Below are 20,320 nucleotides of genomic sequence, written 5' to 3'. Positions count from 1 at the left end.
AAAGTCGCAGAACACAAATTTAAAAAAAACAGGTTACCAATGGCAGCAATGGAATTCCACCATGCAACACCTGACTACAGGCATGACAGAAAAGAATTTCCAGTGTTTTTATTGCACAAATAACTATCTTTCCCTTTGGAGGAACTGTGACTACACTCACAATAAAATGAATTATCCGTCACCAAAGCATTGTATCCTATGCTTTGCCAATTGACATCTCTAGTCATTTCCTTACCATCAGCAAGTCTCTAGTTTATCACTGCACCACAATCATCTTTAGGTCATCACCTTGGCTGCACCACAGCGGCCTCTCACCCCATCACCTTGGCTGCACCACAGCGGCCTCTCACCCCATCACCTTGGCTGCACCACAGCGGCCTCTCTCTCCATCACCTTGGCTGCACCACAGTGGCCTCTCTCTCCATCACCTTGGCTGCACCACAGCGGCCTCTCTCCCCATCACCTTGGCTGCACCACAGCGGCCTCTCACCCCATCACCTTGGCTGCACCACAGCGGCCTCTCTCTCCATCACCTTGGCTGCAACACAGCGGCCTCTCTCTCAATCACCTTGGCTGCACCACAGCGGCCTCTCTCCCCATCACCTTGGCTGCACCACAGCGGCCTCTCTCCCCATCACCTTGGCTGCACCACAGCGGCCTCTCTCTCCATCACCTTGGCTGCACCACAGCGGCCTCTCTCCCCATCACCTTGGCTGCACCACAGCGGCCTCTCTCCCCATCACCTTGGCTGCACCACAGCGGCCTCTCTCCCCATCACCTTGGCTGCACCACAGCGGCCTCTCTCTCCATCACCTTGGCTGCACCACAGCGGCCTCTCTCTCCATCACCTTGGCTGCACCACAGCGGCCTCTCTCCCCATCACCTTGGCTGCACCACAGCGGCCTCTCTCCCCATCACCTTGGCTGCACTACAGCGGCCTCTCTCCCCATCACCTTGGCTGCACCACAGCGGCCTCTCTCTCCATCACCTTGGCTGCACCACAGCGGCCTCTCTCCCACATCACCTTGGCTACACCACAGCGCCTCTCTCCTCCATCACCTTGGCTGCACCACAGCGGCCTCTCTCCCCCATCACCTTGGCTGCACCACAGTGGCCTCTCTCCCCCAACACCTTGGCTGCACCACAGCGGCCTCTCTCCCCCATCACCTTGGCTGCACCACAGTGGCCTCTCTCCGCCATCACCTTGGCTGCACCACAGCGGCCTCTCTCCCCATCACCTTGGCTGCACCACAGCAGCCTCTCTCCCCATCACCTTGGCTGCACCACAGCGGCCTCTCTCCCCATCACCTTGGCTGCACCACAGCGGCCTCTCTCCCCATCACCTTCGCAGCACCAGTGTGGACTCTCTCCCCATCACCTTCACGGCACCAAAGCAGCCTCTTTACTCATCACCTTTGCAGCACCACAGCGGCCTCTCTACCCATCGCTGTTGCGGCACTACAGCAGCCTCTCCACCCATCATCATCACTGCACCACAGCAGCTTCTCTCTTTATTATCTTAACTGCTACACAGTTGCATTACTATCCATCATTCTCACTGCATTGCACTAGCGTTGCTCTCTATCCCTCCTCTACAGCAGCCCACTGGACCCATTCTTTATCATCTTCACTGTACCACACTGGCATTGTTCCATTTAGTTCTCTACCTTGACATGGCAATACCCTACACTAATATCTACCTCTTCACTCAATACTTCACATTGGCATCATTGCTCACCACCTTCACTGTCCTATGAATTACATACACTCCCACCTGCCGTTCTAACCCCTGATATATATATATATATATATATATATATATATATATATATATATATATACACACACGCACACACAGTATCTCCCAGAAGTACACCCCTCACAATTTTGTAGATATTTTATTCTATCTTTTCATGTGACAACACTGAAGAATTGACACTTTGCTACAATGTAAAGTAGTGAGTGTACAGCTTGCATAACATGTAAATTTGCTGTCCCCTCAAAATAACTCAGCACACAGCCATTAATGTCTAAACCGCTGGAAACAAAAGTGAGTACACCCCTAAGTGACAATGTACAAATTGGGCCCAATTAGCCATTTTCCCTCCCCGCTGTCATGTGACTTGTTAGTGTTACAAGGTCTCAGGTGTGAATGGGGAGCAGGTGTGTTAAATTTGGTGTTATCGCTCTCATTTTCTCATACTGGTCACTGGAAGTTCAACATGGCACCTCATGGCAAAGAACTCTCTGAGGATCTGAAAAAAAGAATTGTTGCTCTACATAAAGATGGCCTAGACTATAAGAAGTTTGCCAAGACCCTGAAACTGAGCTGCAGCACGATGGTCAATACCATACAGCGGTTTAACAGAACAGGTTCCACTCAGAACAGTACAAAAACAGGTCACTGCCCCAGTCTATAACTGGCCTTCACAGCAAGGAGCACATGGACGGGCGACGCATGTCAAACAACAAAACAGAAAAATTCCCAGCTCTAACTTACCAGCCAGCCTGCAAACAAACCAAATTTACCTGTCTAGCAGTATGCGTTAAAAGCGGGTTTAGTTAGCACACATTTGCATATACATGCAAACATATACTACATCCCTACCGGGTTCCAAATGACCACCAGTGCCCATATACTACATGCGTAATAATATCTTATGTCTGGTAAATGCAAGCACACCCTATATTGCTTATCACGGAAGTCACAAGCACCTTATTAAGTGATGGAAGCTGAATGGGATTGATTGGCATCTCCCTATATGAATCATTTACGCACCTGTATTTTAATGAATGGACTTATGTTGTTTATATTTATGTGATATATTGTGTTTACTACTGTCATGTCATAATTTTTGTCTTTATTAAGACACCACTATTTTCCCATAATAGTGCATCAGTTTGCACTTTTGCACGTTTGCACTTTAATTTTATTCAAGCGCTGCATTTTTATATTGTATATGTTCAAGGGTTCTAGACGTTTCCTTATGCTAGCTGCTTGCATACAAGATTGAAAAGCGCTCGCTTCTGTATTTGTATTTTATGTCTCTAGCCCTAAACCCTATTGAGCATCTGTGGGGCATCCTCAAACGTAAGGTGGAGGAGTGTAAGCTCTCTAACATCCACCAGCTCCGTGATGTCGTGATGGAGAAGTGGAAGAGGACTCCAGTGACAACCTGTGAAGCTCTGGTGAACCCCATGCCCAAGAGGGTTAAGGCAGTGCTGGAAAATAATGGTGGCCACACAAAATATTGACACTTTGGGCCCAATTTGGACATTTTCACTTAGGGGTGTACTCACTTTTGTTGCCAGTGGTTTAGACATCAATGGCTGTGTGTTGAGTTATTTTGAGGGGACAGCAAATTTACATGTTATACAAGCTGTACACTCACTACTCTACATTGTAGCAAAGTGTCATTTCTTCAGTGTTGTCACATGAAATGATAGAATAAAATATTTACAAAAATGTGAGGGGTGTACTCACTTCTGGGAGATACTGCGTGCGTGCGTGTGTGCGTGTGTGTGTGTATATATATATATATATATATATACGGTATATTTTATTATTTCTTTTCTGCCTTAAACTCTTACACTAGCCTCTCTCTTCCCTCAAACATCCCTTCTAGAATCACTCTCTGCCTCACACGGACTTATGAACCTTACATGAGTTCAGTCCCTACTCACTACAGACTAGTATCTCTGTCTCGGCTGTTTACCATATGATATAATCCTTCCCTTCAGCAGTATTACATTACAGCATAGGCTGGCAGCCAATGGAGAGACCATGATGTGACATGTAGTACACAGCATGCAGCTGGATGTTATCTATACTGAAATCATTGTCCTTTCAATAAACAGATATTTTGTATGAACTCATAGCTGGCTTCCTTAGCATTACAGAAAGGCAATACTTCCCCAAAATAAATTACTAGACCCCCACACAAATACTTCAATTGGCATTTCCTTGTATTTCTTCCATACCATCATTAGATAACAATGACCCCCACTAGTCAGTGTCTATTGTCTGGAAAACAGCTGGCTTGTAAGGACTCTTAGTTATCTCCATCTTCTCAGCATCACAATTTCCTCCCATCTCTCCATAGGAGTGACCACCTGCAACTGTTTCTTCCTCTGTCACCAACTTCTCCCATCTCTTCATTGGCCTTGTAACTGACTGCCCCTGTATATTCCTTGATGTAACCCACCGATTCCCTCTCTCCTTCGGTATCATGGCACATCAGCTCCCACCTCTCCTTTACAGTGGAACTAAACCCATATTTTTAACAGTTTCTCAAAAATTACATTTAAGACATGACATGAATGATAACTATCACAAGTGCTTGTTCTCTCTCTTCAGTGGCCCCCCCTCTCCTTCCTCAGAGGTCCTCCCTCTTCAGTGGCTCTACCTCTTCTTCCTCAGAGGCCCCCTCTCCCTCTTCAGTGGCTCCCCTCTCCTTCCTCAGAGGTCCTCTCTCACTCTTCAGTGGCCCCCCTCAGAGATCCTCTCTCACTCTTCAGTGGCCCCCCTCTCCTTCCTCAGAGACCCCTCTCCCTCTTCAGTGGTCCTCCTTTCCTTCCTCAGAGGTCCCCTCTCCCTCTTCAGTGGCCACCCTTTCCCTCCTCAGAGGTCCCCCCTCCTTATTCAGAGATCCCCTCTCCCTCTTCAGTGGCCCCCCTCTCCTACCTCACTGCCCCCCTGTTCCTCCCCAGGTCCTAGTCACACCTATGAACCTGTGAGATTTGTGAACGCATGCTAAAGTGCATTGTAAGTGGCACGGCAAACGTGGCAAGCAGACACATTTTTCTTCGCCTCAAAAAAAAAAAAAGTGCAAGGCTCAACTCCCAGAAAGATACTGGAGTTATTTTGGTGTTTTTGTCACATGTAGGGTAGCCCATTAAAATGGATGGGTTGCCCTATGCTTGTAGCGTAAAAACATGCATTCATGAAACGCAAGGTGTGACTGGCCCCTGTTCCTCCTCTCTGGCCCAATCTCCTTCTTCCCTGCCTCTCTATCCTTCCTCCATTGTCTCGTCTCCTCCCTCACTGGCCCCCATTATTCCTCCATTGTCCCCCTCTCCTTCCTCCGTTGCCCCCTGTTCTTCCTCCACTGTCCCCCTCTCCTTCCTCCTACGCCCCGTTCTTCCTCCATTGTCCCCCTCTCCTTCCTCCGTTGTCTCCTGTTCTTCCTTCATTGTCCCCCTCTCCTTCCTCCGTTGCCCCGTTCTTCCTCCATTGTCCCCCTCTCCTTCCTCTGTTGCCCCCTGTTCTTCCTCCATTGTCCCCCTCTCCTTCCTCTGTTGCCCAGTTCTTCCTCCATTGTCCCCCTCTCCTTCCTCTGCTGCCTCGTTCTTCCTCCATTGTCCCCCTCTCCTTCCTCTATTGTCCCCCCTCCTTCCTCCATTGTCCCCCTCTCCTTCCTCTGTTGCCCCCTGTTCTTCCTCTATTGTCCCCCTCTCCTTCCTCCGTTGCCCCGTTCTTCCTCCATTGTCCCCCTCTCCTTCCTCTGCTGCCCTCTGTTCTTTCTCTATTGTCCCCCTCTCATTCCTCTGTTGTCCCCGGTTCTTCCTCCATTATCCCCCTCTCCTTCTTCTGTTGCCCCCTGTTCTTCCTCCATTGTCCCCTGTTCTCCCTCCACTCTCCCCCTCTCCTTCCTCTATTGTCCTCCTCTCCTTCCTCCGTTGCCCCCTGTTCTTCCTTCCTTGTCCCCCTCTCCTTCCTCCATTGTCCCCCTCTCCTTTCTGTTGCCCCCTCTTCTTTCTCCATTGTCCCCCTCTCCTTCCTTCATTGTCCCCCTCTCCCTCCTCTGTTACCCCGTTCTTCCTCTATTGTCCCCCTCTCCTTCCTCCGTTGCCCCCTCTCCTTCCTCCGTTGCCCCCTCTCCTTCCTCTGTTGCCCCCTCTCCTTCCTCTATTGTCTCCCTCTCCTTCCTCCTATGCCCCGTTCTTCCTCCATTGTCCCCCTCTCCTTTCTCCGTTGCCCCCTGTACTTCCTCCATTGTCCCCCGTTCTTCCTCTGTTGCCCCGTTCTTCCTCCATTGTTCCCCTCTCCTTCCTCCATTGTCCCCCTCTCCTTCCTCTGTTGCCCCCTGTTCTTCCTCTATTGTCCCGTTCTTCCTCCATTGTCCCCCTCTCCTTCCTGTTGCCCCCTGTTCTTCCTCTATTGTCCCCCTCTCCTTCCTCCGTTGCCCCCTGTTCTCTCTTTTGTCCCCCACTCCTTCCTCTGTTGCCCCCTTCTACATCCTCTGTTGTCCCGTTCTTCCTCCCTCCGTTTCCCCATTTTTCCTCTATTATCCCCCTCTCCTTCTTCTGTTGCCCCGTTCTTCCTCTATTGTCTCCCTCTCCTTCCTCCATTGTTCCCTGTTCTTCCTCTATTGTCCCCCTCTCCTTCCTCCATTGCCCCCTGTTCTTCCTCCATTGTCCCCCTCTCCTTCCTCCATTGAACCGTTCTTCCTCTGTTGTCCCCCTCTCCTTCCTCTGTTGCCCCCTGTTCTTCCTCTATTGCCCCCCTCTCTTTCCTCTATTGTCTCCCTCTCCTTCATTCATTATCCCCCTCTCCTTCCTCTGTTGCTCCCTGTTTTTCCTCCATTGTCCCCCTCTCCTTCCTCTGGTGCCCCGTTCTTCCTCCATTGTCCCCCTCTCCTTCCTCCGTTGCCCCGTTCTTCCTCCATTGTCCCCCTCTCCTTCCTCTATTGTCCCCCTCTTCTTCCTCCATTGTCCCCCTCTCCTTCCTCTGTTGCCCCCTGTTCTTCCTCTATTGTCCCCCTCTCCTTCCTCCGTTGCCCCGTTCTTCCTCCATTGTCCCCCTCTCCTTCCTCTACTGCCCTCTGTTCTTTCTCTATTGTCCCCCTCTCATTCCTCTGTTGTCCCCGGTTCTTCCTCTATTGTCCCCCTCTCCTTCCTCCATTATCCCCCTCTCCTTCTTCTGTTGCCCCCTGTTCTTCCTCCATTGTCCCCTGTTCTCCCTCCACTCTCCCCCTCTCCTTCCTCTATTGTCCTCCTCTCCTTCCTCCGTTGCCCCCTGTTCTTCCTTCATTGTCCCCCTCTCCTTTCTCTGTTGCCCCCTCTTCTTTCTCCATTGTCCCCCTCTCCTTCCTCCATTGTCCCCCTCTCCCTCCTCTGTTACCCCGTTCTTCCTCTATTGTCCCCATCTCCTTCCTCCATTGTCCCCCTCTCCTTCCTCCATTGTCCCCCTCTCCTTCCTCCATTGTCCCCCTCTCCTTCCTCTGTTGCCCCCTGTTCTTCCTCTATTGTCTCCCTCTCCTTCCTCTATTGTCTCCCTCTCCTTCCTCCATTGTCCCCTGTTCTTCCTCTATTGTCCCCCACTCCTTCCTCCTATGCCCCGTTCTTCCTCCATTGTCCCCCTCTCCTTTCTCCGTTGCCCCCTGTACTTCCTCCATTGTCCCCCGTTCTTCCTCTGTTGCCCCGTTCTTCCTCCATTGTTCCCCTCTCCTTCCTCCATTGCCCCGTTCTTCCTCCATTGTCCCCCTCTCCTTCCTCCATTGCCCCCTGTTCTCTCTATTGTCCCCCACTCATTCCTCTGTTGCCCCCCTCTACATCCTCTGTTGTCCCCTGTTCTTCCTCCCTCCGTTTCCCCATTTTTCCTCTATTATCCCCCTCTCCTTCTGTTGCCCCGTTCTTCCTCTATTGTCCCCCTCTCCTTCCTCCATTGTTCCCTGTTCTTCCTCTATTGTCCCCTCTCCTTCCTCCATTGCCCCCTGTTCTTCCTCCATTGTCCCCCTCTCCTTCCTCCATTGAACCGTTCTTCCTCTGTTGTCCCCCTCTCCTTCCTCTGTTACCCCCTGTTCTTCCTCTATTGCCCCCCTCTCTTTCCTCTATTGTCCCCCTCTCCTTCATTCATTATCCCCCTCTCCTTCCTCTGTTGCTCCCTGTTTTTCCTCCATTGTCCCCCTCTCCTTCCTCTGTTGCCCCGTTCTTCCTCCATTGTCCCCCTCTCCTTCCTCTGTTGCCCCCTGTTCTTCCTCTATTGTCTCCCTCTCCTTCCTCCATTGTCCCCTGTTCTTCCTCTGTTGCCCTGTTCTTCCTCCATTGTCCCCCTCTCCTTCCTCTGTTGCTTCCTGTTCTTCCTCCATTGTCCCTCTCTCCTTCCTCTGTTGCCCCGTTCTTCCTCCATTGTCCCCCTCAACTTCCTCCGATGCCCCCTGTTCTTTCTCTATTGTCCCCCTCTCCTTCCTCTGTTACCCTGTTCTTCCTCTATTGTCCCCCTCTCCTTCCTCTATTGTCTCCCTCTCCTTCCTCCATTGTCCCCTGTTCTTCCTCTATTGTCCCCCGCTCCTTCCTCCATTGTCCCCCTCTCCTTTCTCCGTTGCCCCCTGTACTTCCTCCATTGTCCCTCGTTCTTCCTCCATTGTTCCCCTCTCCTTCCTCCATTGCCCCCCTCTCCTTCCTCTATTGTCCCCCCTCTCCTTCCTCTGTTGCCCCCTGTTCTTCCTCTATTGTCCCCCTCTCCTTCCTGTTGCCCCCTGTTCTTCCTCTATTGTCCCCCTCTCCTTCCTCCGTTGCCCCCTGTTCTCTCTATTGTCCCCCACTCCTTTCTCTGTTGCCCCCCTCTACATCCTCTGTTGTCCCCTGTTCTTCCTCCCTCCGTTTCCCCATTCTTCCTCTATTATCCCCCTCTCTTTCCTCTGTTGCTCCCTATTCTTCCTCCATTGTCCCCCTCTCCTTCTTCTGTTGCCCCGTTCTTCCTCTATTGTCTCCCTCTCCTTCCTCCATTGTTCCCTGTTCTTCCTCTATTGTCCCCTCTCCTTCCTCCATTGCCCCCTGTTCTTCCTCCATTGTCCCCCTCTCCTTTCTCTGTTGCCCCGTTCTTCCTCTGTTGTCCCCCTCTCCTTCCTGTTGCCCCCTGTTCATCCTCTATTGCCCCCCTCTCTTTCCTCCATTATCCCCCTCTCTTTTTTCTGTTGCCCCCTGTTTTTCCTCTATTGTCCCCCTCTCCTTCCTCTGTTGCCCCCTGTTCTTCCTCCATTGTCCCCCTCTCCTTCCTCTGTTGCCCCGTTCTTCCTCTATTGTCTCCCTCTCCTTCCTCCATTGTCCCCTGTTCTTCCTCTGTTGCCCTGTTCTTCCTCCATTATCCCCCTCTCCTTCCTCTGTTGCCTCCTGTTCTTCCTCCATTGTCCCTCTCTCCTTCCTCTGTTGCCCCGTTCTTCCTCCATTGTCCCCCTCTCCTTCCTCCGATGCCCCCTGTTCTTTCTCTATTGTCCCCCTCTCCTTCCTTTGTCGCCCACCTCGACATCCTCTGTTGCCCCCTGTTCTTCCTCTATTGTCACCCTCTCCTTCCTCTGTTGTCCCCTGTTCTTCCTCCATTGTCCCCCTCCCCTTCCTCTGTTGCCCCCTGTTCTTCCTCTATTTTCCCCCTCTCTTTCCTCTGTTGCCCCCTGTTCTTCCTCCATTGTCCCCCTCTCCTTCCTCTGTTGCCCCCTCTCCTTCCTCCGTTGTCCCCCTCGTTCTTCCTCCGTTGTCCCCCTCTCCTTCCTCCGTTGTCCCCCTCTCCTTCCTTTGTGCCCCCTGTTCTTCCTCTATTTTCCCCCTCTCTTTCCTCTGTTGCCCCCTGTTCTTCCTCCATTGTCCCCCTCTCCTTCCTCTGTTGCCCCCTCTCCTTCCTCTGCTGTCCCCCTCTCCTTCCTCTATTGTCCCCCTCGTTCTTCCTCCGTTGTCCCCCTCTCCTTCCTCTATTGTCCCTCTCTCCTTCCTCCGTTGTCCCCTGTTCTTCCTCTATTGTCCCCCTCTCCTTCCTCTATTGTCCCCCTCTCCTTCCTCTGTGCCCCCTGTTCTTCCTCTATTGTCCCCCTCTCCTTCCTCTGTGCCCCCTGTTCTTCCTCTATTGTCCCCCTCTCCTTCCTCTGTGCCCCCTGTTCTTCCTCTATTGTCCCCCTTTCCTTTCTTCCTTGCCCCCTCTTTTCCCTCACTGGCCCCCATTCTTTCTCAGTTGCCTCCACTTCTTCCTCAGTTGAGCCCCCTCACTGGTTCCCCTTTAGTTGCCCCCTCCTCCCCTCTCAATCATCAGTGTATCTGGCTCTCCTGCCCCTCACTCCGGCCTCGTATATTGTAGTGAAGTATCCCACAGACATCTCTCCCATTTCCTATCAGCCCGCCTTACCAGGAGTCCACCGCCGCCTCCTCCTCCTCTTCCTCTCCGGCTCCCGGGGAGGAAAGCGGCGGAGACGGAGAAGACAAGGGGGAAGCTTCATCCGTCTCAGCCATGTTCTCTGTTGACGTTCCACGTCACTCAGACGTAAAGCGAGGACTAGAGCCCGGCCTGACACATGCTGTGCTAGGTAGGCTGTACGAATTCTCTATCGCTAGAGCGCCCTCTACTGCACCGAGCGGCCATATTCCCTGTATGCCAGACATCTGTGTGCTAATCTCATGACGTGACCGAAGCCAAGGAGTGTTGAGAAGAGTGAAGATCTGCAGCTAAAGACTTGTCATCTCTGTTTTCTGACAAATACGGAATAAAGATGTATTACTAACACATGGAGGTGTGGATGAAGACCTGCAAATGGCTGCTATGGGGGTGGATGTTGTAAAGCAAAGAAGGGAGTTATGTGTACAATGGTGTGATATGACCAAGAACTCTCCTTTTACTGCAACGTGTATAGCGGGGGCACTGAATCCAAACTCTAGGAGGTCCCACCAGAAAAATGTTTTGGAGGGAACAAGTGCCGAAAATCAAAGACTGGGTGGAGAAGACGTATAGAATAGAGGAACTTTATCATATGGAGGGTTTCCGTATAAGGTGGGAGAATTGGGAAACATTTAAAAAATCAAAACCTATACCTAGAATATGTGCAATAACTGTATAACTTACAAGAAAAAGAAAAAACATTGACCTTTGCATGTGTATGCACACACGTGTATGAATTCAAAGATACCTTTATAAAGCAGAAATATGAATACAAGATTAATCGTGTGTCACTAGAATATCAAGTTCAGAATAGGAATTATTAAAAGAGCAGGTAAATGCATAATTAGGGCCGAGAAGGGGGGGGCAGGGAGGTTCAGGAAATAGGGTGGGAGGGGAGGGTGAAGGGTACAAATAAAGGTTATTTATGGGGAGTGTTATGACAGAAATGTGTAATGTATACTGTCTGTTTTATTAGCTTTTGTACATTTGATATGGTGATCTGAAAATAAAATATTTAAAAAGAAAAGAAAAATGTTCTTCCAACAGAGGTCCCTTATGTTAGTGTGATGTCCCAGATCCTTCCCATCACAGCCCCTCCATTTCATATCACCAGTCTGTTCTTACATCAGTGTCCCCAGACCCCCCCCCCCCCACAGCACTGTCCAACTTCACATCAACCCCCTCCAAAGCACTGCCCAACTTTACACCAAACCCCCCCCCCAAAGCATTGCCCCCCTTTACATCACCCCCCCACAGCACTGCCCAACTTAACATCAACCCCCCCAGCACTGCCCCCTTTTACATCACCCACCCACAGCACTGTCTAACTTCCCATCAACCCCCCCCCAGCACTGCCCCCCTTCACATCACCCCTCCACGGCACTGTCCAGCTTCACTTCACATCTCCCCCAGCACTGCCCCCCTTTACATCACCCCCCCCCCCCACAGCACTGTCCAACTTCCCATCAACCCCCCCAGCACTGCCCCCCTTTACATCACCCCCCGACACTGTCCAGCTTCACATCACATCTCCCCCCAGCACTGCCCCTCTTTACATCACCCCCCCCCCCCCCCACAGCACTGTCCAACTGCACATCAACTCCCCCGGAAAGTCCCCTTTTACATCACCCCCCCAAAGCACTGTCCAACTTCACATCAACCCCCCCCCCCCAGCACTGCTCTCCTTTACATCACCCCCCGCAGAACTGTCCAATTTCACATCAACCCCTCCAGCACTGCCCCCCTTCACATCACCCCCCGCAGCACTGCCCAACTTCACATCATCCCCCCCAGGACTGCCCCCCTACACATCACCCCCCCACAGCACTGTCCAACTTCACATCAACCCCCCCAGCACTGCTTCCCTTTACATCACCCCCCCCCCACAGCACTGTCCAACTTCACATCAACCCATCCCAGCACTGCTCCTCTTTACATCACCCCCCACAGCACTGTCCAACTTCACATCAACCCCCCCCTCGCACTGCCCCCTTTACATCACCCCCCCACGGCACTGTCCAGCTTCACATCACATCTCCCCCCAGCACTGCCCCCCTTTACATCACCCCCCCCAAAGCACTGTCCAACTTCACATCAACTCCCCCCCAGCACTGCTCTCCTTTACATCACCCCCCCAAAGTACTGTCCAACTTCACATCAACGCCTCCCCCAGCACTGCCCCCTTTACATCACCCCCCCACAGCACTGTCCAACTGCACATCAACCCCCTCGGAAAGCCCCCCTTTACATCACCCCCCGCATAACTGTCCAACTTCCCATCAACCCCCCCAGCACCGCCCCCCTTTACATCACCCCCCGACACTGTCCAGCTGCACATCACATCTCCCCCCAGCACTGCCCCTCTTTACATCACCCCCCCCCCTACAGCACTGTCCAACTGCACATCAACTCCCCCGGAAAGCTTCCTTTTACATCACCCCCCCAAAGCACTGTCCAACTTCACATCAACCCCCCCCCAGCACTGCTCTCCTTTACATCACCCCCCACAGAACTGTCCAATTTCACATCAACCCCTCCAGCACTGCCCCCCTTCACATCACCCCCCACAGCACTGCCCAACTTCACATTAACCCCCCCAGCACTGCTCCCCTTCACATCACCCCCCACGGCACTGTCCAGCTTCACATCACATCTCCCCCCAGCACTGTCCCCCTTTACATCACCTCCACCCAGCACTGTCCAACTTTACATCAACCCCCCCCAAAGCACTGCCCACCTGTACATCACCCCCCCCCACAGCACTGCCCAACGTCACATCAGCCCCCCCCCCAGCACTGCCCCCCTACACATCACGCCCCCACAGCACTGTCCAACTTCACATCAACCCCCCAAGCACTGCTTCCCTTTACATCACCCCCCCCCCCCCACAGCACTGTCCAACTTCACATCAACCCCCCCAGCACTGCTCCCCTTTACATCACTCCCCCAAAGCACTGTCCAACTTCACATCAACCCCCCCCCTCGCACTGCCCCCTTTACATCACCCCCCCACGGCACTGTCCAGCTTCACATCACATCTACCCCCAGCACTGCCCCCCTTTACATCACCCCCCCCAAAGCACTGTCCAACTTCACATCAACTCCCCCCCAGCACTGCTCTCCTTTACATCACCCCCCCAAAGTACTGTCCAACTTCACATCAATGCCCCCCCCAGCACTGCCCCCTTTACATCACCCCCCCACAGCACTGTCCAACTGCACATCAACCCCCTTGGAAAGCCCCCCTTTACATCACCCCCCGCATAACTGTCCAACTTCACATCAAACCCCCCAGCACTGCCCCCCTTTACATCACCCCCCCCCCCCACAGCACTGTCCAACTTCACATCAACCCCCCCAGCACTGCGCCCTTTTACATCACCCCCCACAGCACTGTCCGACTTCACATCAACCTCCCCCAGCAATGCTCCCCTTTACATCACCCCTCCACAGCACTGTCCAGCTTCACATTAACCTCACCCCCAGCACTGCTCCCCTTTACATCACCCCCCCCACAGCACATCAAGTCCCCCGAAAAGCCCCCCTTTATATCACTCCCCCAAAGCACTGTCCAAGTTCACATCAACCCCCCAGCACTACCCCCCTTTACATCACCCCCCGAAAGCACTGTCCAACTTTACATCACACACCCCCACACAGCACTGCCCCCCCTTCTCATCACCCCCTCACAGCACTTGCCCCCCCTTTACATCATATCTGCCCCCACAGCACTGCCCCACTCTTCAAATCACCCCCCTACAACACTGCCCCTTTTACATCCCCCTTCCCCAGCACTGCCTCCCCTTTACATCTCTCTTTATATCACCCCCTGTAGCTGGCCAGCTAAGACCAGTCCTAGGTTGTTAATATGGTTCACATATATGTGTATACCAAACCTGCCAATAACCTCAGTATAGTATATATGTGTATATGTTAAAGCCAAAGCAGAATCATTGCTGTAATTTATGTCTTTGATTGTTATATGACATTTATATATTCATTGTGTTAGCAGAAGCAGAAAAGGAAAATATGCCTTTAAAAGTTAGTAAAGAACTGAGCCAATCACAGACAGCCTCACACTGTACATAGCCTTAACCAATCCCAGCCAGTTTCACATTTATGCCTGTGTAAAACTCCCTGCTAGGATTTTCTAGAGACACATGCTCACCAGACAGAGGAGGAAACAGACAAGGTTCCAATCAGAAAAGCTTTATGGAAGCAGAGAAGGCCAAATAGGTATTTAATGCACTTGTGTGTTCCTCTGTTGTTTAGTAATGCAGGTAGATCTGTATGTAAAAACTGTTGTATGTGTGTTTACTTGTAGTTCCACCGAACTTATCGAATTTACGAATTTAACAAATCAAGTCACTGTAGAGTAATCATAATCGAACGAATTTACCGAATCTAACGAATTATCAATCTATCGAATCAACCCAATGTAATACGTATGAAACCATTGTAATATGAAAGAAACAAGCCATTGTAAGCAGTGTTATATGAAGAAGATTGAAGTTATTAAAGAATTTAACTAAAGTATTCGGTGTGCTCTTTAAACCTACTGCATCCATAGAGCGGCATTGGAGGAATTACAGAGTAAAGTCAGTCTAATCAAACAAAGAAACAGCAATTGCATAATTTTTCTAATGCCACAGTGCACAAGGCACCAAAGGGTGCTGCGCCTGCCACAGTGGAACTATTACCCTCAGAGGTCAAGCAACAGCGCTCCTCAACTTGCACAGTAAAGAGTACACTAGAGAAATAGAGCGCCAGCATATACCGCCACGCGGAGACACCTCAGCGGAACAACAGTACAGGCCATAGCACGTGCGCATTAGTCAGACTGCAACCGACTCCTAAAGTGGCATAACGGCAAAGGCAAGACAGTCAGAGAAAGAGCGCCAAACCTCCTGCACCCCTAGAGAGAGAAAAAGATGCATGGGGGGAGGGCCAGAGTCCAGAGCTAGAGTGCCCGCACCGCTATCCATCAAGAGACCACGTGTTGCATCCAGAGAGTTCACGATACTAGTCGCAAAGTCACCGCAGAGCATTGCAAGTCACCGCAGAGCATCGCAGAGTTCACGCAGAGCATCGCAAGTCACCGCAGAGATATTTTTGTGCTCAAGAGAATACAGACTTTTAATAAAAAGAGACAGTTATAGTATATAATTCTGATGTATTTAAAGTGAAAGTCATTTATTGCCTGTGTTTTGGTGCTATTACATGTAAAGTGAAAGTCATTTATTCTTGCATTTGTTAGTATTGCATTTAAAGTGACAGGTCCTTATTATTCATATTAATTGTTATAGCATTCAGAAATGGCTGAGCCTAGCATTGCCACCCCACTGTTAGCGGATGCAATGATAGATATGCTAGAAGGTGAAGAGCAAGAGAACCTGTCTGAATCTGAAAGGTGCAATGTAACGGTAGTCTCACCCCAAACAAATATAGCTGAAACAGGTGAACTAAGACGTTCATCACGGGACAGAAAACCGACCCAAAAGGTGCTAGAAAATTTGGAGCAAGAGGCAGCACTGAAAGAAAAAAGGTTTGCCCGAATGTATGAGAGGTGGAACGTATACACCATAGACATTCGCAGAAAGCTAAAACAAGAAAGCATAAAGGAGAATTTGAGTGAAATGATAGAGTCAGTAGAAGATTCTGAGTCAGAGCTTATGACAGCATATGTCAACTTGCGGTCGTCCTTGACACCCTCCCAGGATATTGTAAGGAACATGGATACATGTACTGCAGTCACTAGGGATTTAGTGAAGCTTATGAGAGAACTATCATCTGCAGCAAATTATGATGAAGTCAAGGCCCGAAAGGGAATGAATGAGCTCTTCATGAAAGACTATGCTAGGTCCATAGGAGGAACCACAATTTCAAGTCTGACTTCCATCAGTAGCAGAAGCGCCAGCCACATAACAGACTTCTCAAGTACGTCAGCCAAAAGAAAGGAATTAGCTGAACAACTCGCTGCCAAAAGAGCAGAAGTTGAGATGGAATCTGCCATTGAGGTTCAGCGCCAGGAAATGGAAGCTCAGCACCATAAAATGGAGGCTCAGCGCCATAAAATGGAAGCCGAAATGGAAGCTCAGCACCATAAAATGGAGGCTCAGCGCCATAAAATGGAAGCCGAAATGGAAGCTCAGCACCATAAAATGGAAGCCGAAATGGAGGCTCAGCGCCATAAAATGGAAGCCGAAATGGAGGCACAGCGCCATAAAATGGCAGCTGAAATGAAAAGTCTGGAAAGGCAGAAGGAAGTTAAGATTATAGAAGCCAGACTCAGAGTGCACGAAGAGGATACGAATCAGGGTAGTCATAGATCCAAATCAGTGCTAAGTGGAGAAGCTGACTCCTACGTTCTTCCTTACGCCCAGGAAAATGGAAGGAAATCTCCAGCATGTAGTAAAGAAATAAGTCATAGTCCTTCCATCCCTGCTCAGAGAGAAAAGAAGAGAGACTCACCTGATTCAGAACAAAGTGGAAAAAGAGAACCAGATAATTCAACTCTCACATGTCATGGCAGTGGTCACGAGAATGTTGCAACTGCTGACCCAGCGAAACCTCAGAGAAGCTTTCTCACTAGACTTCCTGTTCCGGAACCTACTATATTCTCCGGAGATGTACTGAAGTTTATAGAATGGAAGGCAAGTTTTGAAATGATCATAGAACATAATTGCTCCCGTCCAGTGGACAAGTTATTCTACCTCCAGCGGTATACTGGCGGAGAAGCAAAAAAGGTTCTTGAAGGTAACTTCTATAGGAAAGATGAAGAAGCCTACAAGCAAGCTTGGGAAAAATTAAATGCAAGATATGGTCATCCCTTCTTAGTGCAAAGAGCTTTCAGAGAGAAGTTGATAAACTGGCCCAAAATAGGACCTAAAGAACACTTCAAGCTCCAAGAGTATGGCGACTTCCTGCAAGCATGCAGCAACGCTATCCCACATGTTCAAGGACTAGAAGTATTGAACGACTATCTAGAAAGCCACAGGATGCTAGCCAAGCTACCAGAACAAGTGGCTTCTGGATGGAATCGCTATGTGACTAAACAGTTAGATCAAGGCAAAAACTTCCCAAGTTTCAAAGAGTTCTCTGAATTTGTCAATGAGGAAGCACGAATAGCGTGTAATCCAGTAACAGCATCTTATGTCTTAAAACCCTTAGAAGAAAGGCCTGCAAGAGAGATAAGACGTGCAAGAGCAACTAGCTTTGCAACCAACACAGCTACTAAAGGTCCAGATGCCCAGGAGAGCAAGTTAAACATCACTACTGGGATCAGTAAAGAGTTTGAACCGACAAGTCTTCAGACTACCTTCAAGTGTATGTTCTGTGAAGAGAATCACTCCATACATAAGTGCCAACAATTGAAGGAAAGGTCTCCAGATGAAAAGAAGAAGTTTGTGTTTGATAATCAGCTGTGTTTTGGATGTTTAAGAAAAGGCCATATTACTAAAGAATGCAAGAAAAAGGCCACTTGCAGCATTTGTAAAGGACGTCATCCTACACCACTACATGAAGAACGTCCAAAGAAAGAGAAATCCTTAATGCCCAAGGACACTGAGGAAGAAAATAAAGCGACAGTATTCTCTTGCAGAGTGAGAGAAAGAGAAATCAATGGCACGTCAATGGTTGTACCAGTGTGTATTTCAAATCCTAAAAGGAAGAACAAGAAGGTATACGCCTATGCGCTACTGGATGCCCAGAGTGACGTCACCTTCATTGATCAAGAAATCTGCAAGAAATTACAAGTGGCCACAGAACCAGTGAAGCTCAAACTCACTACAATGACAGGAAGAGACACATTGGTGAACAGTCAAAGAGTCAAAGGACTGAGAGTTAGAGGACTCCACTCAAACTGCATATTAGATCTACCTCCAGCTTATACAAAAGACGACATACCTCTGGATCGAGATCGCATACCTACCTGTGAAACAGCCAACAAATGGGAACACCTATCTGTCATATCTCATGAAATGTCCCCGCTGAAGGAATTTGGTGTTGGACTGTTGATAGGCTACGACTGTCCCGAGGCGTTGGTGCCACGAAAGATAATCGCAGGAGGAAAGGGTGAACCCTACGCAGTCCAAACTGATCTAGGATGGGGTGTTGTTGGAGGAAAACGACAGATTGCAGATTCAGGACAGGTGACAGGATTGTGTCATAGAATATCTGTCCAAGAATTACCAACTATAAGTCCAGCGAAAGTACTCAAAATCCTAGAATCCGACTTTGCAGACGTAAGTTCTAATGAAAAGAGTGTATCCCAAGAGGACATAAAGTTTGTACAAGTTCTAGAAGATAATATTCAGCAAAATCAACAAGGTCATCTTGAAATGCCCCTACCTTTTAGAGAACGACCTCATCTGCCAAATAACAGAGATCTTGCCCTGGCAAGATTGAAAAGCTTAAAGAAAAGGATGGGAAGAGATCCCAAACTCAAAGACGATTATTTGAAATTCATGAAAGAAATCCTCAAAGAAGGGCACGCAGAGAAAGTTGATGGTCAGCCTAAAAATGGAGAAGTGTGGTACATCCCACATCAAGGTGTCTATCACCCAAAGAAACCGGATAAGATCAGAGTAGTTTTTGATTGCTCAGCAAGGTACAATGATGTTGCATTGAACGATTATCTACTTAAGGGACCAGATCTTACAAACACTGTACCTGGAGTACTCTGTATATTCAGAAAGTATCCCATAGCAGTCATGTGCGACATTGAAAAGATGTTCCACCAATTTCATGTGAAGGAAGAAGATAGAGACTTCCTGAGGTTCCTATGGTGGGAAGACGGAGATACAGATACAGAGCCAGTAGAATACAGGATGAAAGTACACTTGTTTGGAGCAGCATCATCCCCAGGTTGTGCTAATTATGGTATGAAGTATCTGGCCAATCAGAATGAAAAGGATTGTCCATCAGCAGCAAATTTTTTGAAGAAAAACTTTTATGTAGATGATGGTCTTATAAGCCTAGAATCCTCAGAATCGGCAATTCAATTGGTGAGAGAGAGCCAAGAGTTATGCGCAAAGGGAAACCTGCGTCTTCACAAATTCATCTCAAACAACAGAGAGGTACTAGAATCCATCAGTGACTCCGAACGTGCATCAACAATAAAGAATGTGGATCTTAACTATGATCCTCTTCCAGTTCAGAATGTACTCGGATTGGGATGGAATGTAGAAAACGACAATTTTTTCTTTGAAATATCCATGGAAGAGAAAGTTCCAACTAGACGTACCATTCTTTCCACAGTAGCCTCAATATATGATCCGTTGGGATTCCTATCACCAGTAATCCTCAGAGCAAAAGAAATACTGCAAGAATTATGCAGACAGAAGTTGGGATGGGACGAACCCATACCTGCAGGCTTGAGGCCAAGGTGGGAGAGTTGGATAAGAGACTTGCAAAATTTGAAAGAAATTTGGATACCCAGATGTTTTGTAACTCCTGATTTAGGAAAGTACAAGAAAATAGAACTTCATCACTTTTCAGATGCAAGTAATCATGGTTATGGTCAGTGCTCCTACATCAGAGTAATAGGAGAAGAAAAGATACACTGTGCCCTAGTTATGGGAAAGGCCAGAGTAGCACCCAACAATATTCAGACAATACCAACTCGAACTAACGGCAGCCGTCGTTTCAGCATCAGTAAGTCAGTTTCTGAGAGAAGAATTGGAACTGAAAATAGATGAAGAGCATTTTTGGACAGACTCACAAGTTGTCCTAGGTTACATAAACAATGAAGCTCGAAGATTCCACACCTTTGTCGCTAACAGAGTTCAAAAAATTCGAAAAGCAACGAATCCAGAACATTGGCACTATGTTGACACAAAGCAAAACCCGGCAGATCATGCTTCAAGAGGACTAAATGTAACAGAATTGAAGAATTCAAACTGGTTCACCGGTCCAGAGTTCCTTTGGGAAAAGGAGATCATACCTAGTGAAGGTTATACAGAACTGTCTATGGGTGATCCAGAAGTAAAGGTAGTTCAAACATTGAGCACTGCCGCCAAGTGTCAAGATGACATACTTGAACGACTAGCCAGATGTTCAAAGTGGAATACAGTCATAAACATAGTAGCTCGAATTCAACGCTTAGCAAAAGGAATCAGAAAGAAAGAATCGTTGAATGTAGAGGAAAGAGTGAAAGCTGAAGAAACGGTTATAAGACTC

The 20,320-nt window shown here is 49.1% G+C and overlaps 1 protein-coding gene across 2 annotated transcripts in view; it reads right to left on the bottom strand.

The window, feature by feature from the left end:
* TBC1D23 (TBC1 domain family member 23) overlaps positions 1–10,268 on the bottom strand; it is a 92,245-nt gene extending 81,977 nt beyond the window's left edge. For both annotated transcript variants that reach the window (XM_089682963.1, XM_089682964.1), the window contains exon 1: positions 10,115–10,268. In XM_089682963.1, coding sequence (XP_089539089.1) covers positions 10,115–10,218 — 104 coding nt within the window. In that variant the 5' untranslated portion in view covers positions 10,219–10,268. The remainder of the gene's footprint in view (positions 1–10,114) is intronic.
* Between the last annotated feature and the right edge of the window lie 10,052 nt (positions 10,269–20,320).

The sequence above is a fragment of the Staurois parvus genome, unplaced genomic scaffold, assembly GCF_062004578.1.
Source record: "Staurois parvus isolate SC_StPar_1 unplaced genomic scaffold, SC_StPar_1.0 ptg000299l, whole genome shotgun sequence".
In the NCBI taxonomy this organism is placed as follows: Eukaryota; Metazoa; Chordata; class Amphibia; order Anura; family Ranidae; genus Staurois; species Staurois parvus.
This window is presented reverse-complemented; position numbering and strand designations above follow the sequence as displayed.